This window comes from Lithobates pipiens, unplaced genomic scaffold (assembly GCF_037356315.1).
Source record: "Lithobates pipiens isolate NorthernLeopardFrog02 unplaced genomic scaffold, aLitPip1_a1.2 Scaffold_13, whole genome shotgun sequence".
NCBI classification, from domain to species: domain Eukaryota; kingdom Metazoa; phylum Chordata; class Amphibia; order Anura; family Ranidae; genus Lithobates; species Lithobates pipiens.
The window spans coordinates 350,772,464-350,797,358 of record NW_027507718.1 but is presented as its reverse complement, the minus strand read 5'-3'; the positions used below and the strand labels follow the sequence as shown (position 1 = coordinate 350,797,358).

The window sequence follows — 24,895 nt, the reverse complement described above, 5'->3', positions numbered from 1 at the left end:
GTATTTTGGGACCAAAAAGGTCAGTTGCGGGTGACCCCATTCCTTGCAAATGAACTTGTCAAAATAAGTCAGATAGGGGAACACCTTAGGTGAACGTGCTGGCTTGCGGGACCCAAAAGGGACCGGTACATCAGCAGAGGGATCCGCTGGCTCCTGAATCTTCAGGGTATCACGCACAGCTGTGATAAGTGCTCCAAGAGTTTTGTCGCGTCCGGACAGGGACTCATCCTCACTGTCCGAACGGTCCTGGTCAACGTCATCTGACAAGACAGAGCAGGGGTCACCAGACTCAGCAGGATTCGAGTCTGCATCAGAGCTCTCCCCAGAGGACGGGGAGTATTGAGGACCACCGTCAGGGTGTCCATGGGCACTGCGCAGTCCGCAGGTGACCCGGTTGCAATTGCCTGGATTTCGGGGGAAGAAACACCAGTTTCAGAAGCCATGCTGACCCTACTCTGTCTGCCACCCGAAGGGGACTTAGGACAGTGACAGTACCACCCTCCTTGCTCCCGCTGACTGAGGGGCACTTTCCCGCCGGACTCACCATCCTGAGGAGTTCCGCGCTGTCCACAAGTAGTGCCTGTAGTCCCTGAGTGTTCCAAAGTGCAGAGGAAACAAAAGCTGTGTCAGTGGCAGCCGCCGGAATGAGCGCTAAAATGTTCTAGAAATGTGCTCAGGCTTTAATAAAATGGCCGCCCAGCGTCCAGTACACAGACAGGAAACACAGTGAAAATGGCTGTGAGAGCACATGAGCCATGCTGCTGCTAGAGAACACTGAACGCGTGTTCAGGCTTCCAGAAAATGGCCTCCAGTGTCATGAATAGGAGATGGCTTGGAAAATGGCCGCTGAAGCCCAGGAAGGCATGCTTCCCTCGCCTACACCTAAAATGGCCACCAGCAGCTCCATGAGGTACAAAAAAAAAAACGAGGCAGAGACACGGCGCCGCACCAGACCACAGCAGACCCTCACAGGCACCTTCCAGGGGCATAAAACACAGGACCCAGGACATTACTAGCCAGCCAGCCCCTCCATCCCAGGTGAAAGCCCACAGAGATCCCCTGTATATGCACACATACACCGCTCAGCAGCCACATGCAGCATCCCCCCAGGGGGGGGGTGAGGGAAGATAGGGACAGGGGAGAGAAGAGAGGGAGGTGAGGGACCCTAAATCAACCTCCCAGGGAATGCCCAGCTGCTCAGCCCCACCAAGGCAGGGAGAGCTGTACTTACCAGTCCTGAAGAGCTGGGAGACATTCCATTGCAGAACTACTCACTGATCAGTACAGGGTAGCTGCTGGCCCGGCATACTGTGACGCAGACATCAGTAGCCCGGTCATATGTATGCCCGGAGCATAAAAGCTCACTGACCACCTCTGGAGCTGAGGTTCGTCGTGGCCTGCCGAGCATGTAGCTGCGGCCTGCACACGCTCAATGGCCGGACTGGGGAGACTACAAGGATAAGGGTATCCAGCCTGTCACCCAGCCGGCTGTTGATAGCAGATCACAGGATCATTCATCTTGCGCAAAAAGCCAAGCTTCTGCATAAAAAAAGCACGGACCGATGGGCCTGCAGGGTTTCTAGGTCCTTCTCCTTCACTAGGCAAAATAAAACTGAGGTCTGTCTGCAGACGGGAGGGTTGTTACCCAAGGGCCACCCCCCTGGGCGGAACTAAGAGTTCTGAGTGTTGTGTTACAACTAATGCCTAGTATTCTCCTAGTGATAAGGCTAACAACACAATGGCTAAGAGGGGAGCTGTGTCGGTCAGTGAATATAAGAGAAAAATGCATTTTTCACCTTAATGCATTCTATGCAGGTGAAAAATCTCCTGTGATGCAGCAGCCCCTCTTTTACTTAACTGAACCTGGTCTTTCCAGCGACTGGGACGAGCACCCCAGCAGCCTCTCTTTTACTTACCTGAACCTAGTCTTTCCAGTGACTGGGACGAGCACACCAGCTCCAGCTGATGTCTCAAATCCTGATTGGATAGATTGACAACAGCAGGAGCAAATGGCTGCGCTGCCATACATCAAATCCAATGATGCGGGATGTCTGTGTCAATGGAAACAGCAGCAGGACACCAGGGCATGCAAGCACGAGTCCCCAAGGGAGAGCACCTCTCCAAGGGGGCACTCGAAAAGAGGAAGAGCCAGGAGCACCACTGAGGGACCCGAGATGGAGGAGGATTGGGGCCACTCTGTGCAAAACTAACTACAGAGAGGAGGCAAGTATGACACCTTTGTCAGTTTTTTAAACAAACCTTTACATAGCCTTTAATTCAGCCCCAGCCTGTTTAAGGTCATGCCACAGCCTCTCCATTGGATTTAAGTCCGAACTTTGACAAGGCCACTCCAAAACCTTAATCAATTTTTTTTTGAGCCAAAGGTGGACTTACTAGTGTGTTTCAGGTCATTGTCCTGCTGTATAACCCATGTGTGCTTGACCCTGAGGTCAAACTGATGGCTGGACATTTTCCTTCAGGATTTTCTGGTAGCGTGGCGTTTTCATGGTTCCATCAAGTCGACCAGTTCCTGGAGGTGCAAAGCAACCCCAGACCATAACACTACCACCACCATGTTTGACTGTTGGTATGATGTTCTTTTTATTAAATTCTCTTAGTTTTAAACCAGATGTAATGCACACCTTCCAAAAAGTACAACTTGTGTCTCATGAGTCCACAAAATATTTGCCCAAAGACCTTAGGGATAATCAAGATGTGTTTTGTGAGACAAATTATCTTTTTGATCCACAGTGGCATTTGCCTTGGAACTCTCCCATGGATGGCATTTTTGCTCTGTCTCTAATTGTTGAATTATGAACTCTGACCTTAACTCAGGCAAAAGAGGCCTGCAGTTCTTTAGATGTTGTTCTGGGTTCTTTTTATGACCTCCCAGATGAGTAATCCTTGTACTCTTGGAGTAATTTTGGCAGGCCGGCCACTCCTGGGAAGGTTCACCACTGTTCCAAGTTTTCTCCATTTGTGGATAATGGCTCTCACCATGGTTCGCTGGAGTCCCAAAGCCTTAGAAATGGCTTTGTAACCCTTTCCAGATTGATATATGTAAATTCCTTTGTTTTCATCTGTTCTTGTATTTCTTTAGATCACGGCATGATGTGTTGCTTTTGAGATCTTTTAGTGTGCTTCACTTTGTCAGACAGCTTATATTTAAGTAATTGCTTGATTCAACAAGTCTGACAGTAATCAGTCCTGGGTGTGGCAAAGTGGAATTTAACTCAGCTTTTCAAAAAAAAAGTGTGGTTAGAATTAATTCATGATTTAGCAAGAACGGGGCGCAATTACTTTTTCACATAGGGCTAGGCAAGTTTGAGCAACTTTTTTCCATTAATAAATTAAATCATAATTTAAAAACTGGATTTTGTATTTACTTAGATTATTTGTGTGTAATATTAAAATTTGTTTAATGATCTGAATCATTTAAGTGTGATAAATATACAAGAAAAAGAAAAAAATCAGGAAGAGGCAAATACTTTTTCAGTTTTGTGAATGTGTCCTGGACAGCAAGTACATTTCCCTAATATTCGAGTTGTGGTCCATTTAAGGGGACGATTTGGAGACATTGCTGAATACTCAGGGGTTTTCACAAATTCAGGGTGAGGTGTCCTGTGGGAGTTTGCCTAGACAGAGGACTGACTTGATAAGTCCATATTGGGGACCCAGAATTTCGGAGGCTTGAAAAGTTCTGGGTTGGAATAACCTCCAAACCCTGAGTACAATTGCTCTGGTCCTGAAAAGGGGCGTGAAAGATGGTAGGATTGAGTCAGCACCTGTGTCTGCGGCAGTGTTGAGTAGCTCAGTAGCTAGTAGGCCCCAGGGGCCCCTTGCTTACATCTTGTGAGCTACTCAACACTGCCTCAGATACAGGTGCTAACTCAATCTTGCTGTCTTTCAAGCCTACCTTTCAGGACCAGAGCCCTTGTAGTCAGGGTTTGGAGGTTCTTCCCACCCAAAACTCTTCAATATATTTTATTAGATATATATATATATATATATATATATATATATATATATATATATATATATATATCTATCAAACACACATGTACGTACATACATACATACACACACAGGGCTCAACATTTCAAGTACTGAACTACTAGCCAGGCATCAAGGGTTACTCGCCACTAGTTGCCCCACCCAACCCCTGTCCCGCCCCTAAACACTCCCTCATAAATTATCTCATGAAATGACACTTAAATGTTTTATGCAGAATTAAGTTATAAAAATAAATATTAACAACAACTTTATCCATGCCTCATCTGTGTCCATCAATGCAGCCTGCCCTGTGTCCATCAATGCAGCCTGCCCTGTGTCCATCAACGCAGCCCGCCCCGGGTCCATCAACGCAGCCCGCCCCGGGTCCATCAACGCAGCCCGCCCCGGGTCCATCAACGCAGCCCGCCCCGGGTCCATCAACGCAGCCCGCCCCGGGTCCATCAACGCAGCCCGCCCCGGGTCCATCAACGCAGCCCGCCCCGGGTCCATCAACGCAGCCCGCCCCGGGTCCATCAACGCAGCCCGCCCCGGGTCCATCAACGCAGCCCGCCCCGGGTCCATCAACGCAGCCCGCCCCGGGTCCATCAACGCAGCCCGCCCCGGGTCCATCAACGCAGCCCGCCCCGGGTCCATCAACGCAGCCCGCCCCGGGTCCATCAACGCAGCCCGCCCCGGGTCCATCAACGCGGCCTGTGCCCACCATGCAGCCTGCCTGTGCAGTGGAAGAAGAGAGGGATAGGATTGCCGCCCAGATGCGATAACAGTTTTCATTTCAATTGCTGTGTTCCCCACTGCTCGCCATCACTTGCAACCCCTATTTCTGGCCGGGGAACTTTGATAGGCAGATGAAAGTGGATGGGTGATCTGTCTAACAAAGTCCCGGGACCAGGAAGAAGAGCTGTACAAGACAGCGAGCAATGGGGAACACAGCAATTGAAATGAAAGCTGTTATTGCGGTGTTCCTCATGCTCTGATCATCCAGGTGGCTCTCCTCTCTCTTCCCCTCCATGATTGCTGGGGGAAGGACTCCCATTCAACCCAGGCTGCTACTATGACATAACTTACCTTTAATGAAGTGAGTCCAATGTGTTTCACTGCTTTTATAAAACAATGCAAATGAGTTTAGTTTAATGCCTTGGAATGATGAGCCCTTAGTACCAGGCTCTGGAGGCCCAAAGGTCTTTGCACTTGTTGGCTTTCTTTGGAAGAGGAGAAAGCTAAAAGAGCTCATAAAATTTAGCCTGACAAAATATGTATATATGGCAAGTAAAATGTTATTTGGATGGTGTTATCTAACAAGAAGAGGCTTAAAACGAAGGGACTGAATCTTCTACATTCCTTAAAGGTCATTTCATGTTGTGTAATTGTGCAGTTTGACATTTGGAAGATTTACTTTTCTCTATCTAATATCACAACAGACCACAATAAATACTGACCGCAGTTATTATTGGGAAGCTGACCACAGCACTGAGGTAGTTATTAGCCAGGAACCAGCAGCAGTTTGCGATTGCCCAAAGGATGCCAGAGATAAAACCTTAGGGTTGCAGAGTAGGTAAAAATTGTCATTACAAAGTATATGCAAGCCAGAACAAAAATGGCTTTTAGAAAGCTTAAATATCACATAACTAACAGGTTTAGGAAACCCTAAAGACATTGCAGATTTCTAGGTATTGGGAGTGATATCAAATGTTAAATATGAGTTACCAATAATAAAAATATTAATTCTGTAACCATACAATTTGTAAAGTGTATATATGGCCAAATTCTTCTATTTTAAGTTTAAATAAGGTAAGGAATGATTAAAACCTCTGTACTTTTTTATTTTGGTTCTCTGTGTCCCACTATGGGAATTTCCCTTACCATTTTTTCAGGGAGACAGGACAGGAAGTGAGGGGAATCTCCCCACAATGAGAGGAAGCTGTTTAAAAGCTGTGTCTACAACAGATGTCCACATTGGAAGATATTTTCCTCACTAATGTATTTCCCATCACATATACAAGAAGAGGTTGTAGCGCCTGTAAAGCACCTCAGTGTGAAAGCAGTCTTAGGGCTATAGGAATGTGTTCTCAACTTTAGGGAGTTAGATATGTGAGCAGAGTGGGTTGATTTACTAAAACTGGAGAGTGCAAAACCTGGTGCAGCAGTGTATGGTAGCCAATCGGCTTCCAGGTGTTTTTGTCAAAACTTAACTGAACAAGTTTAAGTTCAAAGCTGATTGGCTACAATGCACTGCTGCACCAGATTTTACACTCTTCAGTTTTAGTAAATGAACCACATAGTATAGGGGTGTCAAACTCAATTTCATCACAGGCCGAATCGGCACTATAATTGGCCTTTAAGGGCCATTTGTATATGTAAGACCATATACATTTATCCAGGGTTTTTTTTCTCAGAGAATAGGTGCAAGAACTTAACCATGCCCCCTTGCTGAACCACACTGAACAGTGAGTGGGGCCAAATTGCTCTGTGCACAGTAGGAGGATCTTTAGGGGCAATAAATACTAGGAATGCGTTGTGTGTGATGTTCAGGGATGCACTATACACAGAGTTCAGGGGGATGCGCTAAATAGTATAGAGTTCAGAAGGATGCACTATGTACATAATACAGAATTCAGGGATGCCCTATGCACAGAATGCAGAGTTCAGGGATGACCTATGCACAGAATGCAGAGTTTAGGGGTGCACTACATACACAGTGCAGGGTTTGGAGGTGTGCTATGCACAGTTTGCATTTCTTTCACAGGAGTAAAGGGGGCAATAAATATCAGGATCCACTATAAACAGAGTGAAGAGTTTAGGAGGATGCACCAAGTACATTTTTAGGGGTGAGCTATGCACAGAGTGCAGAGTTCAGGGGTGCACTATGTAGAGATTGCAGGGTTTAGGGGTATGTTATGCACAGCTTGCAGGGTTCCGCTCTCTTTCACAGGCTGTCCACATTTCACTTCCACTCTTCTTTCTCTGCTCCGACCTCTACACCACCGTCCCCTAACCTCCACCTCTGCACACATCTCCCTACCAATGCATCTTGCATACTCAGCCTGGCTCTAGTACCTCCCAGCAGTGTAGGAGTCTCTGCATCTCTCACTTACAGATCATTGCTCGGAATCTGTCCCCCTGGGCACTGGTGGGGATCACAGTGCAGCATACCATGTGATGCCTCACACTGCACCTGCATTTCCCTTGTCTCCAGGCAGGGATCTGCGAGAGCCACTGAGACGAATGCTGTCCTTGTAAATACAGAAGGCTTCTGTGTTTACAAGTTACAGTGGTGAGCAGAGGGTGAGAGACGGAGGTGGTGGAAAAAAAAAGCCCTGGGTGAGAGGGCCATAGTGCATGTGAGAATATGTACACTATAAGCCATATTTATAAAGCAGTGTTGTGCCATTCACCAATTATTCACAGGTGGTTAATTACTCCCTATAATTTAAAACGCATACACCAGAAAAACTCTCCTGCAGTGAACGTTTGAAAGATGTACTGCTTTATAAATATGCCCCTAAAGCTGGCCATACATGGGTTGAATTTCAAAAGAGTTTTCTTTTGAAAGACGTAACCAAGAATTTTCGTTCAAATGTCGCACCATTAGTGACCACAACAATGGAATTTAAGTAACTGTTCACATTGGAAATTTTTTGACAAATTAATTTATAATCAATGATAGGAGAATCGTGCGAGAAACATAAAGAAAGGAAATATGCATGAGCTGTGACCTGGAAAGAAAAGAAGATTCACAAAAAATCTTTTCTGTAGCAACACAAGATGAAATTGAAGGCTTGGATGGTCAAATTTCGACATCAATGGTAGCACCATCGGATCACAAAACCCACCATATTTCTGGTTCTCGAAAGAAAATAAATCCAGAATTTGACTCATGTTTGGCCTGCATAAGTGTATATATGTTAGGGCAAAAAGAACAAAACATACACAGTACGTCTCTGCAATACAGGCACATTTCCTTGTTTTATAACCTACAAGTACAAAAAAGTTTCTCTTGATCTGCCAGAAATGCTCTGAGCTTCCAAGTCCTGTTCTGGGCCGACAACATGTAAAGGGGAATTCAATAAAGCTTTAAACAATGTGTTTTTGGAGGTAGCTACCTTTACAACTACCTGTACTTATTTAAACAAACATTTGCGCCAGTTTCAATAGCACTACCAACATATGCACCAAATTCGGGTAGTTCTATGGCCAATTTAGGAACCTGTTGCTATGGCAGCGATAGATGCTTAACTACCTTCCGCCCACCATATAGTAAAACAACGGCGGACGGGATCCCCTCTAGTCCTGGGACAACGTCATATGATGTCACCCAAGTGTCACTGCTCTCGCGCTTCCCTAGTACACGTACAACCCGATCTTGGCAAAGACCCAATGATATGACCCTTTACCTGTGTGATTGATTGTGTCCAATCACAGCCGATCACATGTAAAACAAGGAAGGGCCGTTTAGCAGCTCTCCTCGCCTCACACCGACAGTGTGCCCGATTATCAGTACATCCCCAGCAGTGCCCATCAGTAATGCCAATCAGTGCTGCTTTCCAGTGCCTGCTCATCAGTGCTGCCCATCAGTGCCACCTATCAGTGCCCATCAGTAATGCCAATCAGTGCCCATCAGGTAAAGAAATACCACCGGTTCACAGATTAGGAAACTGACAGTAATTATGACCAACTCAGAGCTGGTTTGCAGAAGCACATCAGTACTTGGATTGCACCATGACTATGCGGCAAAGTTGACAGTTCCCCATATTGTGGTGTATCCCAGCCCCATTCAGCTGTCTGCTGGGAGAGTCCCCGAGCGAAAGCTAAAAATGCGAACAAAGCGGTAGGGAATAGTGGTAATGTCATTTGGTGGGTGGGTAGAGTCTCATGGGGAACTGAGAGACTAGTTTTCCCATCAGCTCTAACTAGAGGTCAACCAATATATCGGCCGATTATTTGGCCTTTTTTTAACAAATCGTCATCGGTCAATAATTATGCAAATTAGGCCAATTAGTTTTCTAGGAGGAGGAGAAGTCAGCACACACCAATCCTGCAGCCTCACTCCGGCTGGCCTGGACAGGACATCTCCCACTCAGCTCTCCATCAGCTGGAGCCTGCCCTCCTGCCAAGGGCGTAATTGGTTCCATCCCCACTTGGTTTACAGGCCTGTTATCGCACAGCGGTAATGGTATATAATTACATCCACTAATTTTCTTTTGCGGTCAGACCTCGGGTTCCATCTCACTGCCTGGCGCACGGGAGACTTAGTGACCCCCTGCCGATTCATCGGGGTCATGCGGTCCCTTTGCCCTTTGGAACCCAGCCTTCTGGCCGCGCTCCTTCCCGTTTGCGCTCCACTCCGGAGCACAGATGGGAGGGCTCTACGCACTCCAGTGGCGGTGTGACGCGGGACGCTGCTCCGCCCCCTCGGGCGTGTGGCTGCGTCCCGTGGCGCTCAGCCAGGGAACTCTGAGACAGACCTGTTGCAGCCTATGGCGCAACAGTCTGTCTCATCGGCTACAGCTGAGGCAGGCGCTGATTGCGCCTGTCCTCAGCTGTCTTTAACTAGCCTTACTAGCTATTTAAGCTTTGCACCAGCGATAGTACACACACTGCTGGTACATGCTGTTTGGACCTTGAAACCATATGCAATTTCTACGGAGGTGAGCCTTTCCTTCTTTGAACTACCAAATTGGCACTTTGTATATCCATGATCAATGTTTACTACACATTGACATGCTTACCTATACTCTCTATACCTCCATTTATATACAGATATGAAAACCTGTGTATTTTAGCCGACCACATACTGAAAGGAGTTGATAATCTAATCAGTGGGAGTTCCTGCAGTGTATATTGGTCCCCAAGCTTTTTCTGCCTGCTCCATCTTTTGGCTTTCTCCATCAGCCACACATCCTTATACTGCACCGCACTGCTGTGTACATACAGGCCTCACCCACAGTGACAGCCCCCCTCTGCATGGCACGGTACAAAAAAAAAAAAACTTGGTTATTAATCGCTCTATATTTAATGTCTGTTTTGACTGAGATGTAAAACTAATTTCACTGCAATTATATTATTGTACTAATATTAATATGTTTACATTATAGAACATGTACATATGAGATGACTTAAATGCCTGTGAAAAAGGACGTAGAGTCTGAAACATGTCGGCGTCATCCTCAGTCAATTATCTGTTCTAGGCCCTATGTAGGGCAAATACTGTGATGCATACGCTGTTGTACTGATTGATTTTACAGTGTTTCATTAATTTATATACTTCATGAGCTTTTTCTAATAAAATTAATATATATTATAAATATTCACTGGTCTGTCTACAAAAAATCCTGAGGGGTCTTGTGCTGTACCTTGTGCACCAGGCCTATTTTTGTCGATTTGGATTGGCCAGACCAGTCTATTACACACTGTCACTCTATAAATTTCTTTCATTTCTCCTGCCAAGCTAATGTCTCATTTGTCGGCGCCACAGAGTGGAATTGGTCTTCAACAAAATTGCATCCAAAACCACAACTATGGGACAAATGTTATTTGTGAATGAGATAAACTACACTGAACAGGCAGGTGACATGAAGAGGGGGAGTGGGAGAGCCGGGAGGAGAAGAGAAGAGGATCAAAAAGCCAAGGCCTGCCTGAGCCTGTCCTGCACCCGAGCAATGGAGGAGGTGAGGTCAGTTTGACGGTTCCAGCCAGGCCACACAGAGTCTATGGGTGGGGGGGGGGGGGATCACTGTGGTCACCAGAGTCCCCCCTCCCCATTATACCCTTTACATCAAAGTCTAAAGGATTCCCCCGTAGAAAAATAAATAAATCGCCAACATATATTGGCCATTGGCCTCCCCGATTTCTAAATATCAGCATCAACCAGAGTAAAACCCATATTGGTTGATCTCTAGATCTAACCCAGCTTTTAAATGACAGCAAATGGCAAGATGAATTTTGAAAGCCTCTACTGAACTAAATAGGTTCTATGGAACTGCCCACTGTAGTGTGCAGTCAATCAAAAGTAAGGCAGACCTTACTTTTAGAGCCCCCCTGAACTCAATGTGCCTGTTAGTGTGATGGCAAAATACAAAAGAGTACCCTGTACAGACAGTCCAACCTTTTTGCCGGGCTTTGATCAAATCCCCAAAACAGGGAGCAAATTAGTTTATTGCTAAGGTTTACATACACTATAACACAAACAATGACTAATACAAAATGGTTATAATATATATATATATATATATATATATATATATATATATATATATATATATATATATATATATATATATCTTTTATTTGGAAGAAACAAACGGAGAAACTCACCAGGCAATATTGCTTGTGGATAAACTTTAGGACGATTTTTCATAACCGCACAGTAGATCAGGAAATAAACAGTGCTGGTGACAAAAATGCCACTGTAGTGTGCAAACACATAATCTAAATCTGAAAAAGAACATATATCGTTTTTAATAGACTGCACTAACAGAGGAATTACCCAGATCCCACTGAGAAAATAATTGCACCCCATCAGTTGTGGCATTAAAGCATCTCACAAGCTAATGCATAAATTGTATGCGTCATCACAGAATGCTGCCTACACAAAAAAAGGTCACAAAGCATAAATGGATTTATCAATTAAGAAGAGGTAAATACGTTTTACCATAAGACACAAAGTAGTATATAATTGTGTCTATTTGTTGAATTCAAGTCAGCAGGCAACATATTATCTTTACGGTTAATCATGCCTATAAAGTGCCATCATTTTCTTTAAAAAGTGTGATGCCACTATTTAAAGAGCAGTAGAAACACTCATAAATAGGCATACCCTTTCTCTCCTTATAGAGTAAATCCTGCTTTGCTGGAGCTATTTACAAAATATCTTCAACCATCAATAAATTGCAGAGCTAAGAAAATAAAAACTAAAAAAAAAGCAGATCCAGGTATCTTTCTCTTACCAAATTGGCTAGCTCCGGCATATATGCTTTCATTTTGCTTGCTGTGGTCTTTGATATACAGGACAGGAATAAAACAGGAGCCATAAAGGACCCCTGCACAAATTGCCATCACTGAGCCTCTGTCAGAAAAATAAGAGCAGAGAGAATATAAACAAACAAGTGCTGAACGCTTACAAGTATCTTTCATTTAACTACTTGCCCTCAGGAAGATTTACCCTCCTTTATGGCCAGGCCATTTTTTTTTCGATAAGGCACTGTGTTATTTTTACTAACAATTGCGCCGTCATACGATCCTGTACACAAATTAAATTTATGTCATTTTTTTCCCCACAAATTGAGCTTCCATTTGGTGGTATTTGATAACCTCTGGGTTTTTTTATTCCATAAAACAAAAATAGGCCATACAATATATATATATATATATATATATATATATATATATATATATATATATATATATATATATATATATATATATATATATATATATATATATATATATATATATATCCAGCCTTCTGCTATAAAACATATCCAATAAAAATAAAAAAATAAAATGTTTTCATAAAATGTAGGCCAATATATATTGGTTTGCGCCAAAAATTTACAAACTATGGGATATATGCTGGAACATTTATTTATGTTTTTTTTTTTACTAGTTATGGTGGCAATCAGGGAATTCTAGTGAGACTGCGATATTGCAGCAAACAATCTGACACTGACAGCAATCAGTGCTAAAAATATACTAAGTCACTGTACTAATGACACTGGCTGGGAAGGGGTTAAACGTCTATGATGATCAAAGGGTTAAATGTTTGCCTAACCAGTGTTTGTGTGTAATATGTGGGGTGTTTTCTTTGCAGGGAAATACAATTCAACCCCTCCCCTCCTTATAGGATGGAGCTCTGCATTGTTTACATGCAGAGCTCCATCCAGCGGGTTCCGGCAGACATTCATTGGCTGGCACCCACTGATCGGCTTATGCTGTGACTAAGCACAGCAGAAGTGGTGCGTGTCCCTAACCAGAAGTGCAGAATCAAGCATTATATTATATATAGCCATATATATATATATCTCTCTCTCTCGCTCTATCTATATATATATCTCTATCTATCTATCTATCTATCTATCTATCTATCTATCTATCTATATATATATATATACACACACACACGCACATAAGATTCTGCACAGATCGGCCACCCTATAGCAGTAAATCTGCTATGGGGTGGTCAGCAAGTGGTTACCAAAAATAATAAAAAATAACAGTGAATAGCACTGCTGAAGGCGTTATCACTGCCTTCAGGCAGCTGTCTAAATCCATTCTGATCCCGAACAAGCAAAGGTACTGTAAGAAGACACACATCTGCCAAATTCTTTTTAAATCAGGTAACCTTTTTATTTCTAACATGTACTAAGCATGCACATAAACCGAGTGCCCAACCCCAGACCTTGCTCACCCCCCTAAAACAGGTTTGACCCCAGATCTCCCTGAAGTATGGCTCTGTGCAGAGGTTCAGGACCAAAAAAAAAAAAAAAAAAAAAAAAAAAAAACAACAACCTACTACTCTGCTCTCTCCGAATAACCCACAAAATGTGTTATTGCTACCCCCTGCATTCAAGTATTGTTCATAGTATTATACATATAGTGCTAATCATCATTCCAAATGTTTTTCTTCAACTGACTGAACAATTTGTTTCCTAGTGTAGTGAGAATGACAGGATTACTTACTTACATTATTCGTCTTTGTAAAGGTGATAATTTGTCTAACCATGATTCATCTGATGGAGTGTCCCCCTTTGAATTGATCTGTTCAAACAAATTAAACCGTCTTTTTTTCAGCTGCACTTGCCACTTATTCAAACAAATGTCCTAATTAAGACTTGTTCAAATCAAAAGCACACAAAAACCCAAGCATTTTATTTTCAGCTAGCACATGAGAGATAATTATAAAGCACCCCATTCAAACTGGCTGAATTGCAAAATGCAGGTTAAAGCGGAGTTCCGCCCCAATTTTTTACTTTTAAGTCAGCGGCTACAAATACTGCAGCTGCTGACTTTTAAAACATGGACACTTACCTGTCCAGTGCGCCCGCAATGTCCTCACCCGAAACCGTTCTGTCCCTCGGCTCTCGGGTGGAGGAACCGCCATCTTTGGTAAGGGAATCAGGAAGTGAAGCCTTGAGGTCCCACTGGTCCCTGTTGTCTTCTGGGACCTGTGTGTCTCCCAGAAGACAGCGGGGGGGGGGGGGGGGGAAGAAGGAGGGGTCGGATATGGCATAGATCGCCATGGAGCCTGTGGTGATCTATGCATGGAAGTGGGAGCAAATACCTGGATTATACAGGTTTATGCATGTCTACTATATTAACGTGCCCCCACTCTGGATGAGGGGCACAGCAGACCACAGCATTGTTATTCTGGGGGGAGGGGGGTGTGCATAGACTATCAAATATAGATATATTAACAAATTGAGAAAACACTTCAGCTTAAAATGCAGTTACACAAGCAGTATTTTTTTCTTTTACATGAATAAATAAAAGCTGATCATTGGTACCACCAATCAGTAGTAAATGTTTGTCTCAGCACTCTTAACTGATACATTTGCAGGAGAGCTTGTTCTAATGACTTACTGGCTGGATCACCAGATGAAAATAAAGAAAAGAAAGTTTTATTTATTTTTTTAAACACAAAAGAACTGGTAAGCTGCACGGGGGGGGGGGGGGGGGGATGGGATGCGTGGCAGTGTTAGTGGAGGGTGGGATTAGTGGCAGTGCTGGGGGGAGTTGGGATGAGTGGCAGTGCTGGTGGGGGGGGATGAGATCAGTGGCAGTGCTGGGGGAGTTCTGATCAGCCAACTTAGATGCTCTTGATCAAGGTCATCTGCTGATCTGAGAACTGTAGTGGGGACTTTTAATGGCAACTCTAATCACAGGTAGTGTTCCTTACTGTGTCTACGGCTTCATTGTGTCTCCAGCTCTGTGGTGTCTCACAGCAGTGACAGCTATACTGAAATCAGGAGATGGGGTCTCCTCCAGCCCCTCCCACTTAAAATTCCTCACCAGTTAGCTGACCTCTAGTCTCTGCCCCCCAGCCATGCCGTAAACTGAATGGGTGGCTGGGTGGACACAGGCTCCAGGGACAGCCTTGCTGGGCGGCCACAAAAAAGCTGGGAGAGCGGTGCGGCTTCAGGAACAGCCCAGGATTCAGTGACCCCTATCAAATCGTCATTCAACCCCCATGGGGGTCCCAACCCCCAGATTGAAAACCACTGCCTTAGAACAAAGCTCTCCAGCTGCACATTGTCACCGCTGACAGGGCTTCCATCCTCACCCGATCTTCCTCCCGGGTTCTCTGGCTTCAGCTGTTTGACTGGCTGAGCCACAAATGACATCACTCCGGTTAATGCACGCGCGAGTCATGGCCACAGCACGGTCACCCTGCGCCGGTGACGTCAATGGCTGCTACTATGGTAAATATCTGCTAAACTATGCAAGTTTATGAGATATTTATATATTTTAAGCTTACCTGTAGTTACAAGTAAACAGGAACTTTGCTACAACTTTAAGGGATACTCCTGTTAGGGTCTTAATCATATTTTCTATTTCATTCCTAGAATCTTTAAATTATGGGCATTTCCAGAAGATATGAATAGGAGTCCCCCCAGAATTCTGACACAGCCAGCAGGTGTTAGGTACCAGGGCGGAACATGTGGCGCAGTTTTGCTGGAGTTCTGTACCACCGTGTGAGGAGCTTATATCCCAGCATCGACATCTGATGGTTTATGATCCAACCACACCTTTGTAGAATCTGAACAGTATTTTGGAAATTGACTGACAGGATCTGGTTTGAATGTTCTCTGAGCAGGAGGTCATCTAGATAGCCCATGATTGGGACACGTGAGCATAACAGAGCCAGACACAGGGCTAGAACCTTGGTTAATACTTGAGGTGCAGTGGACAGACAGGGAAGAGCTACAAACTTGTTGTGTAGGGTTCCCAAAGGAAATCACAGATAGTGTTGATGTGCTGGAAATATGGGGGCATACAAGTAAGAATCCTTGATTTCCACAGGGGCCAGAACGTCTGCGAGATGGATGGAGGCAATTACAGACCTGGTGGATTCCATGCAAAAGTTTTTCACTTCATCAAATCAATTTTTTTTTTTTTTTTTACACAAATTGATGTGTCAAGTGCAATCAAATCAATTTTTCATACTATAATTAAAAAATCATAATTCCTCAAATCCATAAAGTGCAAAAATACATACAACTTATGTGCAATAAAGTACAATATGCATTAAAAATTAATGAAATAAAGTGAATAAAATCTAAAATTATATATATATATATATATATATATATATATATATATATATATACACACATACACACACAGGTATACATACATACAAATGTGCACACACCCGCAGGTATATTTATATATTTATATCAAGACTTATGCTGTGAAGGATCCAACGAAATAGGATATCTTTCAAAGTGTTCCACCAAGCTTTGGACTCCAGAAAGTCACCACATCGATCAAAGTATAATGTTGCTCGGAAAGAACATACACAGAATCCATGGCCCAGTATCAAATAAACACAATTTTACTTGAAAGAATCGGAAACAATCAGTGTAAAGCAACTATCATAACATTTGCTTGGTGACGTCACACGTAGGCTCCACCCTATGCGTTTCACAGCATGCTGTGTTCGCTTGAACAAATGTATTAACATGAAACACGTCAGGGGGAGCCTACCTGTGACGTCATCATGCATGCCACAAGCTGAGAGCGTCAGGGCAAGCTTCATTATGCCGATTGTTTTTTTATTCTTGTGAGTGAAATTGCACAATAAAACAGTTTTTATTGGATACTGGGCCATGGTTTCTGTGTCACGTTTTGTGCTTGTATAAAATTATTTGTACCATTGCTTGTCATATTGAATGTTTTTCCCTTACTTTGCCAAACAAATGATCCAAAAATGCTATATAGCATTCTAAAATGCACGTCACATGTGTTGATTAAGGCATGTGAAAATGCATTAAGAGACGCAGGTTTATTAGTGCATATAAATAAACCCAAATTATAGCCATAAGGATCACTGGTCCTTGACTGGGTCTCTAAATTAAATGGTTATACTGCCCATACTAATGCATATATGTAAACATAAAAAAAAAAAAAAAAAAAAGTTCTAGGTAAAGTCTTTCCTCTTTAACTAGCTCTGACTAGATTAATGGGATAGATGGGAACGCTTCGTGTGGAATACACAGAACATAAAAGCAAGCAATAAACACTGCTTGGACTTTGTAATACATACACTCATTAGAAGTGGAGTTGTTTCTGGTTCAGATGTAACAGGTTTAATGTCAGTTTTCACAAACAGGAAAATAACTGCACTGTAAAACAAATATTCCGTACATGTTAATCTTATAACATAACACAAGCAACAAATAATCTCATTAAAAGAATTCTGTCAAAACATGACATTTCATGAATTTAAAATGACAAGAATATAGGGATTATAAAATACACATGGAGTTTCCAAAACACATAAAAATGCTCATGTAACAAATGATAAACATTACCTTAGTGCAGAAAGTCCAGCTCCTGCATAGTTTAAATAAGGCCTGTGAACTACTTCTGGATCGATTCCAAACATACCAAATCTGGAAAAAAAAAAAAGATTAGATACTTTATCTTGCGTTTAATAGAACAAAATTTTACATGATCTTTTTACAACAGCAGTAAATACATGCATATACATAAAACACATATAAAATGTTAGCAATAGCCACTGTAAATAATGTAAACATAAGTAAAGCAATGAAAATGTATAAACGCAAGAAGAAAGATACCAATATATTGTTTGCATATTAAAGATAAAATATCAAGATGCATTAACATTTTTGGAATTTTTGAAGAAGATGGAGTAATGGATAGTACAGCTCTGGAAAAGTAACTGTACTTCTGTAACTGTACAGATTTACCACCCCCCCCTTCATGACCAGGCCATTTTTTGCAATACGGTACTGCATTAACAATTGCGTGGTCATGCAATGCTGTACCCAAATATAATTTCTGTTATATTTTTCCCACAAATAGAGCTTTTTTTGGTGATATTTGATCACCTCTGCGGTCTTTATTTTTTGCACTATAAACAAAAAAACAAAACAATTTTTATACTTGTAGCTATAAAATATATCCAATAAAAAAAAAAAATTTGCATACTGCTACACTAAGTTTACATAGATTTGTTTACGTGAACCTTATAGCGTCTAAAAACTATGATATTTATGGATTTTTTTTTTTTTTTTTTTTTTTATACTAGTAATGGTGCAAATCAACCACTTATAGCAGAACTGCCATATTGCGGCTGACAATCGGACACTAACTGACACTTTGTGAGAACCAGTGATACCAATACAGTGGTCAGTGCTAAAAAAATATGCAGTGTCGCTGTACTGTTACCTCCTCTCATGCTCGCCTTCAGGACTTCCCCAAAGCCTCTCCCATCCTCTGGAACTCTCTGCCCCGGTATATCCAATCAGCCCTTAACCTGTCCCACCTTTAGGAGATCCCTAAAAACTCACTTATTCAGGGAAGTCTATCCCACACCCACCTAATAACGGTCCCCGGGCCTCCCCCATCAAATCATTCCCCACATCTATTACCTTTTGTACCACCACCCCCTTCCTTTAGAATGTAAGCTCTACGAGCAGTGCTCTCCTGTCCATTCTGTATTGTACTGTAATTGTGCTGCCCCCCCTTCTACATTGTAAACTGTTGGCTGGAACCCTCTAAAAAGAGGGTATCCGCTCCCCTTCCAAAAAAATGACATGCCAAATGTGGCATGTCAGGGGGTCACCAACACATAAAGTGGAAGTTTCCATTTTTGGGTGGAACTCCGCTTTAAAGATGAACCACAGGTTAACAGCTAAATACACAGTTGGAATGCATGCATGCATGGTGGCTGCCGATAACTTCCCAAGACACATACAGCCTTTGTCAGACTGTCAAACCAGGTTGGTGTCCTGACTTTTGTCTGCTTCAGTTAGGCCACAGAGTGAGGTCACCTTCCTGACCCCAACCTGTGACTGGGCAGCGAAGTACCAGCAACAGATTGATAAAGGTATCTCTCTGCTCTTTCCTCCATTTAACCTGACCTTCACATGTGCCCCTCCCACACCCGTCTAAGGCTGGCCATACATTTTATTATTTTCTTGTACAACTTTCCTTTAGCTTTACCAAATTCATATAATGTGAAGTCAAACCTAAACACTTTCAATTTGTATGCAATCAGGCAGGCCCTTGCATTACAATATTTGAAGATAAATCTAAAGAAAGTTGAATAAGAAAAGTGTATAATGCCTGTCATAAAAAGAGGATTACACGTGCTAAATCAAATTCAGTGAATTGGCTGCATTCAGAATACATTTTATATACCTACAGATGAAATATAAATACCTCGAACTTGCCCAGCCAGTGAGAAGGTTGGTAGAAGCCCATAGGAGAAGGCCTAACCCAAGTCCTACGGTTTTCACAATTGGAACAACTGTAATATTACCTGCACATATAAAACAATACAGAATTACTAAATTAACTTGCAACAGCAATTAGCAAACGTTTTTAAGGAACATGAACTGGATGCACAAGCATTGCTTTTACTGTGAAGAACTTGGCTATAAAGTTTGACAAAAGCCTCTGATAGAAAGGTCTTGTGCTGTTAAAGGGCTCTGATTAAGGCAGGGTTAACAGTTATGCCCTGTACACACAGTCGGACATTCCGACAACAAAATCCATCAGATTTTTTCTGAGGGATTTTGTGCCAAACTTGTCTTGCATACAGAAGGTAGGACAAAGTTGATCGAAAATTTGATCGTTCTTAACGAGGTGACCTATAACACGTATGTCGGGACTATAAACGGGCCAGTAGCCAATAGCTGTGGTCTCTTAATTAAATTTATTCTGAGCATGCGTGGCACTTTGTCCGTCGGAATTGTCTACACACGATCGGAATTTAAATGATCAAATTTTGTTGTCGGAAAATTTTAGATCCTGCTCTCAAATGTTGTGTGTCAGAAATTCCGATGGAAAAAGTCAGATGGAGCCCACATGCGATCGGATTTTCCGACAACACGATCTGATCGCACATTGCGACCGTGTGTACAGGGCATTAGTGTGGACGTGGCTCACAGCAGGGGTCCGGTGCGTCCCTGTTCTCCATTTCTCATCTGAATTCGGACCTGAAACGGGGCCAAAGACGCACAGGGAGGGAATTAAAAAATAATGCATGTTTCTTAGGCTAGTGCACGAGATATGTAAATCACCTGTCACTCACAGCAAGGGGGAGGATTTGACAACGTTTTTCTCTGTTTGTCAAGATTTATCTCACTGAAAAATAAAAGAGGATTTCTCAGAGCTGGATTAACTCTTTGTGGCAAGACTGGGCTCAAATGATAGGAAATCTTATACTCTACATTATGACATAAAAAAAAAAAAAAAAAAAAAAAAAAAAGATAAAAAACCCTTCTGTGTGTAGTAGCCCCCTAATTACTTACCTGAGCTCCTCTTTCCAGCGATGTCCATGACCACCTCAGCCATCAAGTACATTCCTCCCGATTGGCTGAGACAGAGCAGTGGCACCATTGGCTCCTGCGGCTGTCAAAGTCAGTCAGCCAATCAGGAGAGAGGGGGGTGGGCCCAGGTCGGGATCTGTGCCTGAATGGATACACGGAGCTCTGACTTGGCTTGGGTGCCCCCTGTAGAAAGCTGCTGGCTGAGGGGCACTCAAAGAAGGGAGGGACTAGGAGCAGCAAAGCGGGACCCGAGAAGAGGAGGATCCGGGCTGCCCTGTGCAAAACCAACTGCACAGAGGAGGTAAGTATAGCATGTTATTTATGCATTTTTAAGCCTTTACAATCACTTTAAGCCTTCTTACACTGAAATGCCTTGGCGTACCTGGCATGCTTCTATGTAGTGGTTTATCTTTAGGCCTCATGCACATGGGGCTTAAAAACACCTTTTTTAAAAGGAGTTCCAGCCTGTAAAAGCACCTATATGTTAGCCTATGTATCCATGCACAAATAAGCTTATAAGAAGAGAAGTGCCTAGACCTGAAAAAACAAAAAACAAACACACAACACAACCATCACCAGCGCTTTCCGGAAAGTAGCTTTTTAGGCAGAGTGTTCAATTCCAATGGCCAGAATAAATGAACATTCTGGCCAATGGAATCCATAAATTATCAAATGATTTACATACCTAAAAGCACATGCAGACAATAAATAACTCAAGTGCAAATAGGGGAGCAGCAAGTGGTTAAAAACATCTGTGAGGCAGTCAGTTATGAGAAATTCAAAATTCTCCAAAAGCAGCACAAAAGCCTACGTAATATGCTGCTTTAGGTGAGTTTTTTAAGCTGCTTTTCTTTAGGCTGTAGTATTTGTGGTCTTCTTTCCATTTCCCTGGGATCCCAAGTACTGCTTTTCTGCTTCGCGTACTGCTGTTGACGGTCTCGGCCTGCTTTATTCAATAAGGGAGCCTACTGTGTTCATGGTCTGAGGAGGTGCTGTGGCGATTGACTATGGGCATCAAATTGCTTGCCTTTTGGTAAGCGCATATTTTGTGTGGTGGTGGTCACGATCCTTGGTGTTTTTTGGTTGCACAGAAGACTGAACACTTTTTATTTTTATTTTCACATTATTATTACACTCGTTATTACCACCAATTTTGTTTTATTATTATCACTAATATATATTTTTTTAAATGTTAGTTTTATTTCTACTATTAACTTAATAATTTTTATTTTTCTTGAATTCTTATGAATTTTTACTTTTTATCAATTTAGGTATTTATTAAGTTCTCACTGGACTATTTTTCATTTATTGGACTTTTTTTTTATCACTTCACTGGGATTTTTCGTATTTCATTAACACTTATTATTTATAATTCTTTTTATAAATTATGTTATGTTTGATTTATTAGAGGGGTAGATCAACTTTTCTCACTATTACTGCCATCAATTAATCACTCATAGGGGTTTATATTTAATTAATTTATAGTATTTATGTATGTGTGTGGCTTTTTCCTTTTGTTATCGCTTTGGATAAGTCTCTATGAGCTTGCCACATCTTACCACTGGGATTTTTGCCCATTGCTCCTTGCAAAACTGCTCCAGCTCCTTCAAGTTTGGTTGTTTGCATTGTAAACATCAATCTTTAAGTCTGACCACAGATTTTCTATTGGATTGAGATCTGGGCTTTGACAAGGCCATTCCAACACATTTACAGGTTTCCCCTTAATCCACTCAAGTATTTCTTTAGCAGTGTGTTTGGGGTCATTGTCCTGCTGGAAGGTGAACCTCCGTCCTAGCCTCAAATCACACACAGTTCTACAGGTTTTGCTCAAGAATATCCCTGTATTTAGCACCATCCATATTTCCGTCAACTCTGACCAGTTTCCCAGTCCTGACTGCTGAACAACATCCTCACAGCATGATGCTGCCACCACCATGTTTCACTGTGGGGATGGTGTTCTTTGGGTGATGTGATGTGTTAGGTTTGCACCAGACATAGTGTTTTCTTTTATGGCCAAAAAGTTCAATTTTAGTCTCATCAGACCAGAGAACCTTCCTCCATATATTTTGGGAGTCTCCCACATGCCTTTTCGCAAACTCAAAACGTGCCATTTTGTTTGTTGCTGAAAGTAATGGCTTTCTTCTGGCTACTCTGCCATACAGCCCAACTTTATGGAGCGTTCAGCATATTGTCACCCTATATACAGATACTCCAGTCTCTGCTGTGGAACTCTGCAGCTCCATTATGGGCTACATTATGTCTCTGTGCTGCCTCTCTGATTAATGCCCTTCTTGCCCAGTCCGTGAGCTTTGGTGTGTGGCCGTCTCTTGGCAGGTTTGCTGTTGTGCCATGTTCTTTCAATTTGGTTATGATAGATTTTTAATGGTGCTCCTTGGGATCATCAAAGATTTGGATACTTTTTTATATAACCTAACCCTGACTTGTACTTAACAGCAACACTGTCCCTTACTTGTTTGGAGAGTTCCTTGGTCTTAATGGCAGTATTTGGTTAGTGGTGCCTCTTGCTTAGGTGTTACAGCCTCTGGGGCCTTTCAAAAAGGTGTGTGTGTGTATATGTAATGACAGATCATGTGAAACTTAGATTGCACACAGGTGGACAACATTTCCCTTATTATATGACTTCTGAAGGCAATTGGTTGCACCAGAGCTTTTTATGGGCTTCATAACAAAGGGGGGAAATATATATGCACATGCTAACTATCAGTTTTTTATTTCTGAAAGTTTTATGTATATATTTTTCTAATTTTACTTCACCAACTTAGACTAGACTATTGTGTTCTGATCCATCACATATAATTCAGATAAAAAAAAACCCCAATGAACTAAAAGGCTGTAACGTAACAAAATAGGTATATACATACACACACACACACACACACACACAGTATCTCACATAGTGAGTACACCCTTCACATTTTTGTAAATATTTTACTTTATCTTTTCATGTGAAAACACTGAAGAAATTACACTTTTTAAGACTTACCTGTAGGTAAAAAATTAATATCTCCTAAACGTGCACCCTGGATGCAGCTGGTGACATCACTATCGCATGTCCTCTGAAGCTCCAGCATACTGTGCCAGACCTTCAGAACAGTGCATCGTAACCGAGGGTTCCCGTGCATGTGACGCCATCACGGCTCCGGCCACCCACACAGCCGAAGTCAGCGAACCCGGAAGGAAGACCGAGTGAAGATGGAAGCCCTCTCAGTGGTGACAGCACGCAGCTGGAGGGCTTCGTTTTAAGGTATTTTATAATGCGCCAATATGTGAAGCATACTAACACATTATGCTATTATTTTGCAGGTGAATGTTTGCTCTAAGTTTGGCCACCACACGCTTGTGTCCCCCATAGTGGACTTATTCAAATGTTCCCAGAGGGATAATTTTAACAGGTACTTTTCAGTATCTCCGTATGTTCCTTTATCCACTTAATAACCGGCCCATAGCCGAATGACGGCTACGGGGTGGTTGCTTAACTCTGGGAGGACGTCATATGATGTCCTCCCAGAATTCCACTCTCTCGCCCCCTGGGGAGCGCACTCGAGAGCATCCGTGATGCGCCGGGTCCACAGGACCCGACGCATCAAGGATCACGGTAAATGGCCACTCATAGCGGCTGTTTACCACGTGATCGCTCCGTCAAATGCCAGAGCGATCACTTGTAAACAAACTGGCATCATGTTATGACGCCGGTTTCTCCCTCCCCTCTCTGTACCAATCGGTACAGCGAGGGGGGAGAGATTGGTGACAGCAGCGCTGTGGGCTGAATCTGCAGTGCTTCTCACCAACAATTAACCCTGCAATTCCCTGCCAATACTCTGCAATACCCAGCAATGCCCTGCCAATACTCTGCAATACCCAGAAATAATCTGCAATACCCTGCCATACCCAGCAATACTCGCCGACACCCTGCAATACCCAGCCATACTCGGTGATACCCTGCAAGACCCAGCCATAGTCGGTGATACCCTGCAAGACCCAGCCATAGTCGGTGATACCCTGCAATACCCAGCCATACCCGATGATACTCTGCAATACCCAGCCATACTCGGCCATGCTCAGCCATACTCTGTGATACCCTGCAATACCCAGCCATACTCGGTGATACCCTGCAATACTCAGTGATACTCGGCCATACTCTGCTGTACTCGGCCTCTGTATGTGGCCAGGCTGTGGAAGTCTCACACATGTGGTATCGTCATACTCAGGAGGAGTGTCATTTTTGGTATGTACATGCTATGGGTTAGAAATATTGTATAAAATGGACAACTTTGTGTTAAAGAAAAAAAAATGCATTTTAACAACTTCCCACCCGCCGGCCGTCATATGACGTCCTTGAA

General features: G+C 42.9%; 1 protein-coding gene across 3 annotated transcripts in view; it reads right to left on the bottom strand.

Moving 5' to 3' along the window:
* Nucleotides 1-24,895, bottom strand: part of TMEM144 (transmembrane protein 144) — a 77,076-nt gene that overhangs the window by 12,920 nt on the left and 39,261 nt on the right. For all 3 annotated transcript variants that reach the window (XM_077477113.1, XM_077477116.1, XM_077477117.1), the window contains exons 4-10: nucleotides 19,423-19,522; nucleotides 17,544-17,624; nucleotides 17,276-17,354; nucleotides 13,694-13,767; nucleotides 11,958-12,076; nucleotides 11,326-11,445; nucleotides 5,451-5,548 (exon numbers count right to left, since the gene is read on the bottom strand). In XM_077477113.1, coding sequence (XP_077333239.1) covers nucleotides 5,451-5,548; nucleotides 11,326-11,445; nucleotides 11,958-12,076; nucleotides 13,694-13,767; nucleotides 17,276-17,354; nucleotides 17,544-17,624; nucleotides 19,423-19,522 — 671 coding nt within the window. The remainder of the gene's footprint in view (nucleotides 1-5,450; nucleotides 5,549-11,325; nucleotides 11,446-11,957; nucleotides 12,077-13,693; nucleotides 13,768-17,275; nucleotides 17,355-17,543; nucleotides 17,625-19,422; nucleotides 19,523-24,895) is intronic.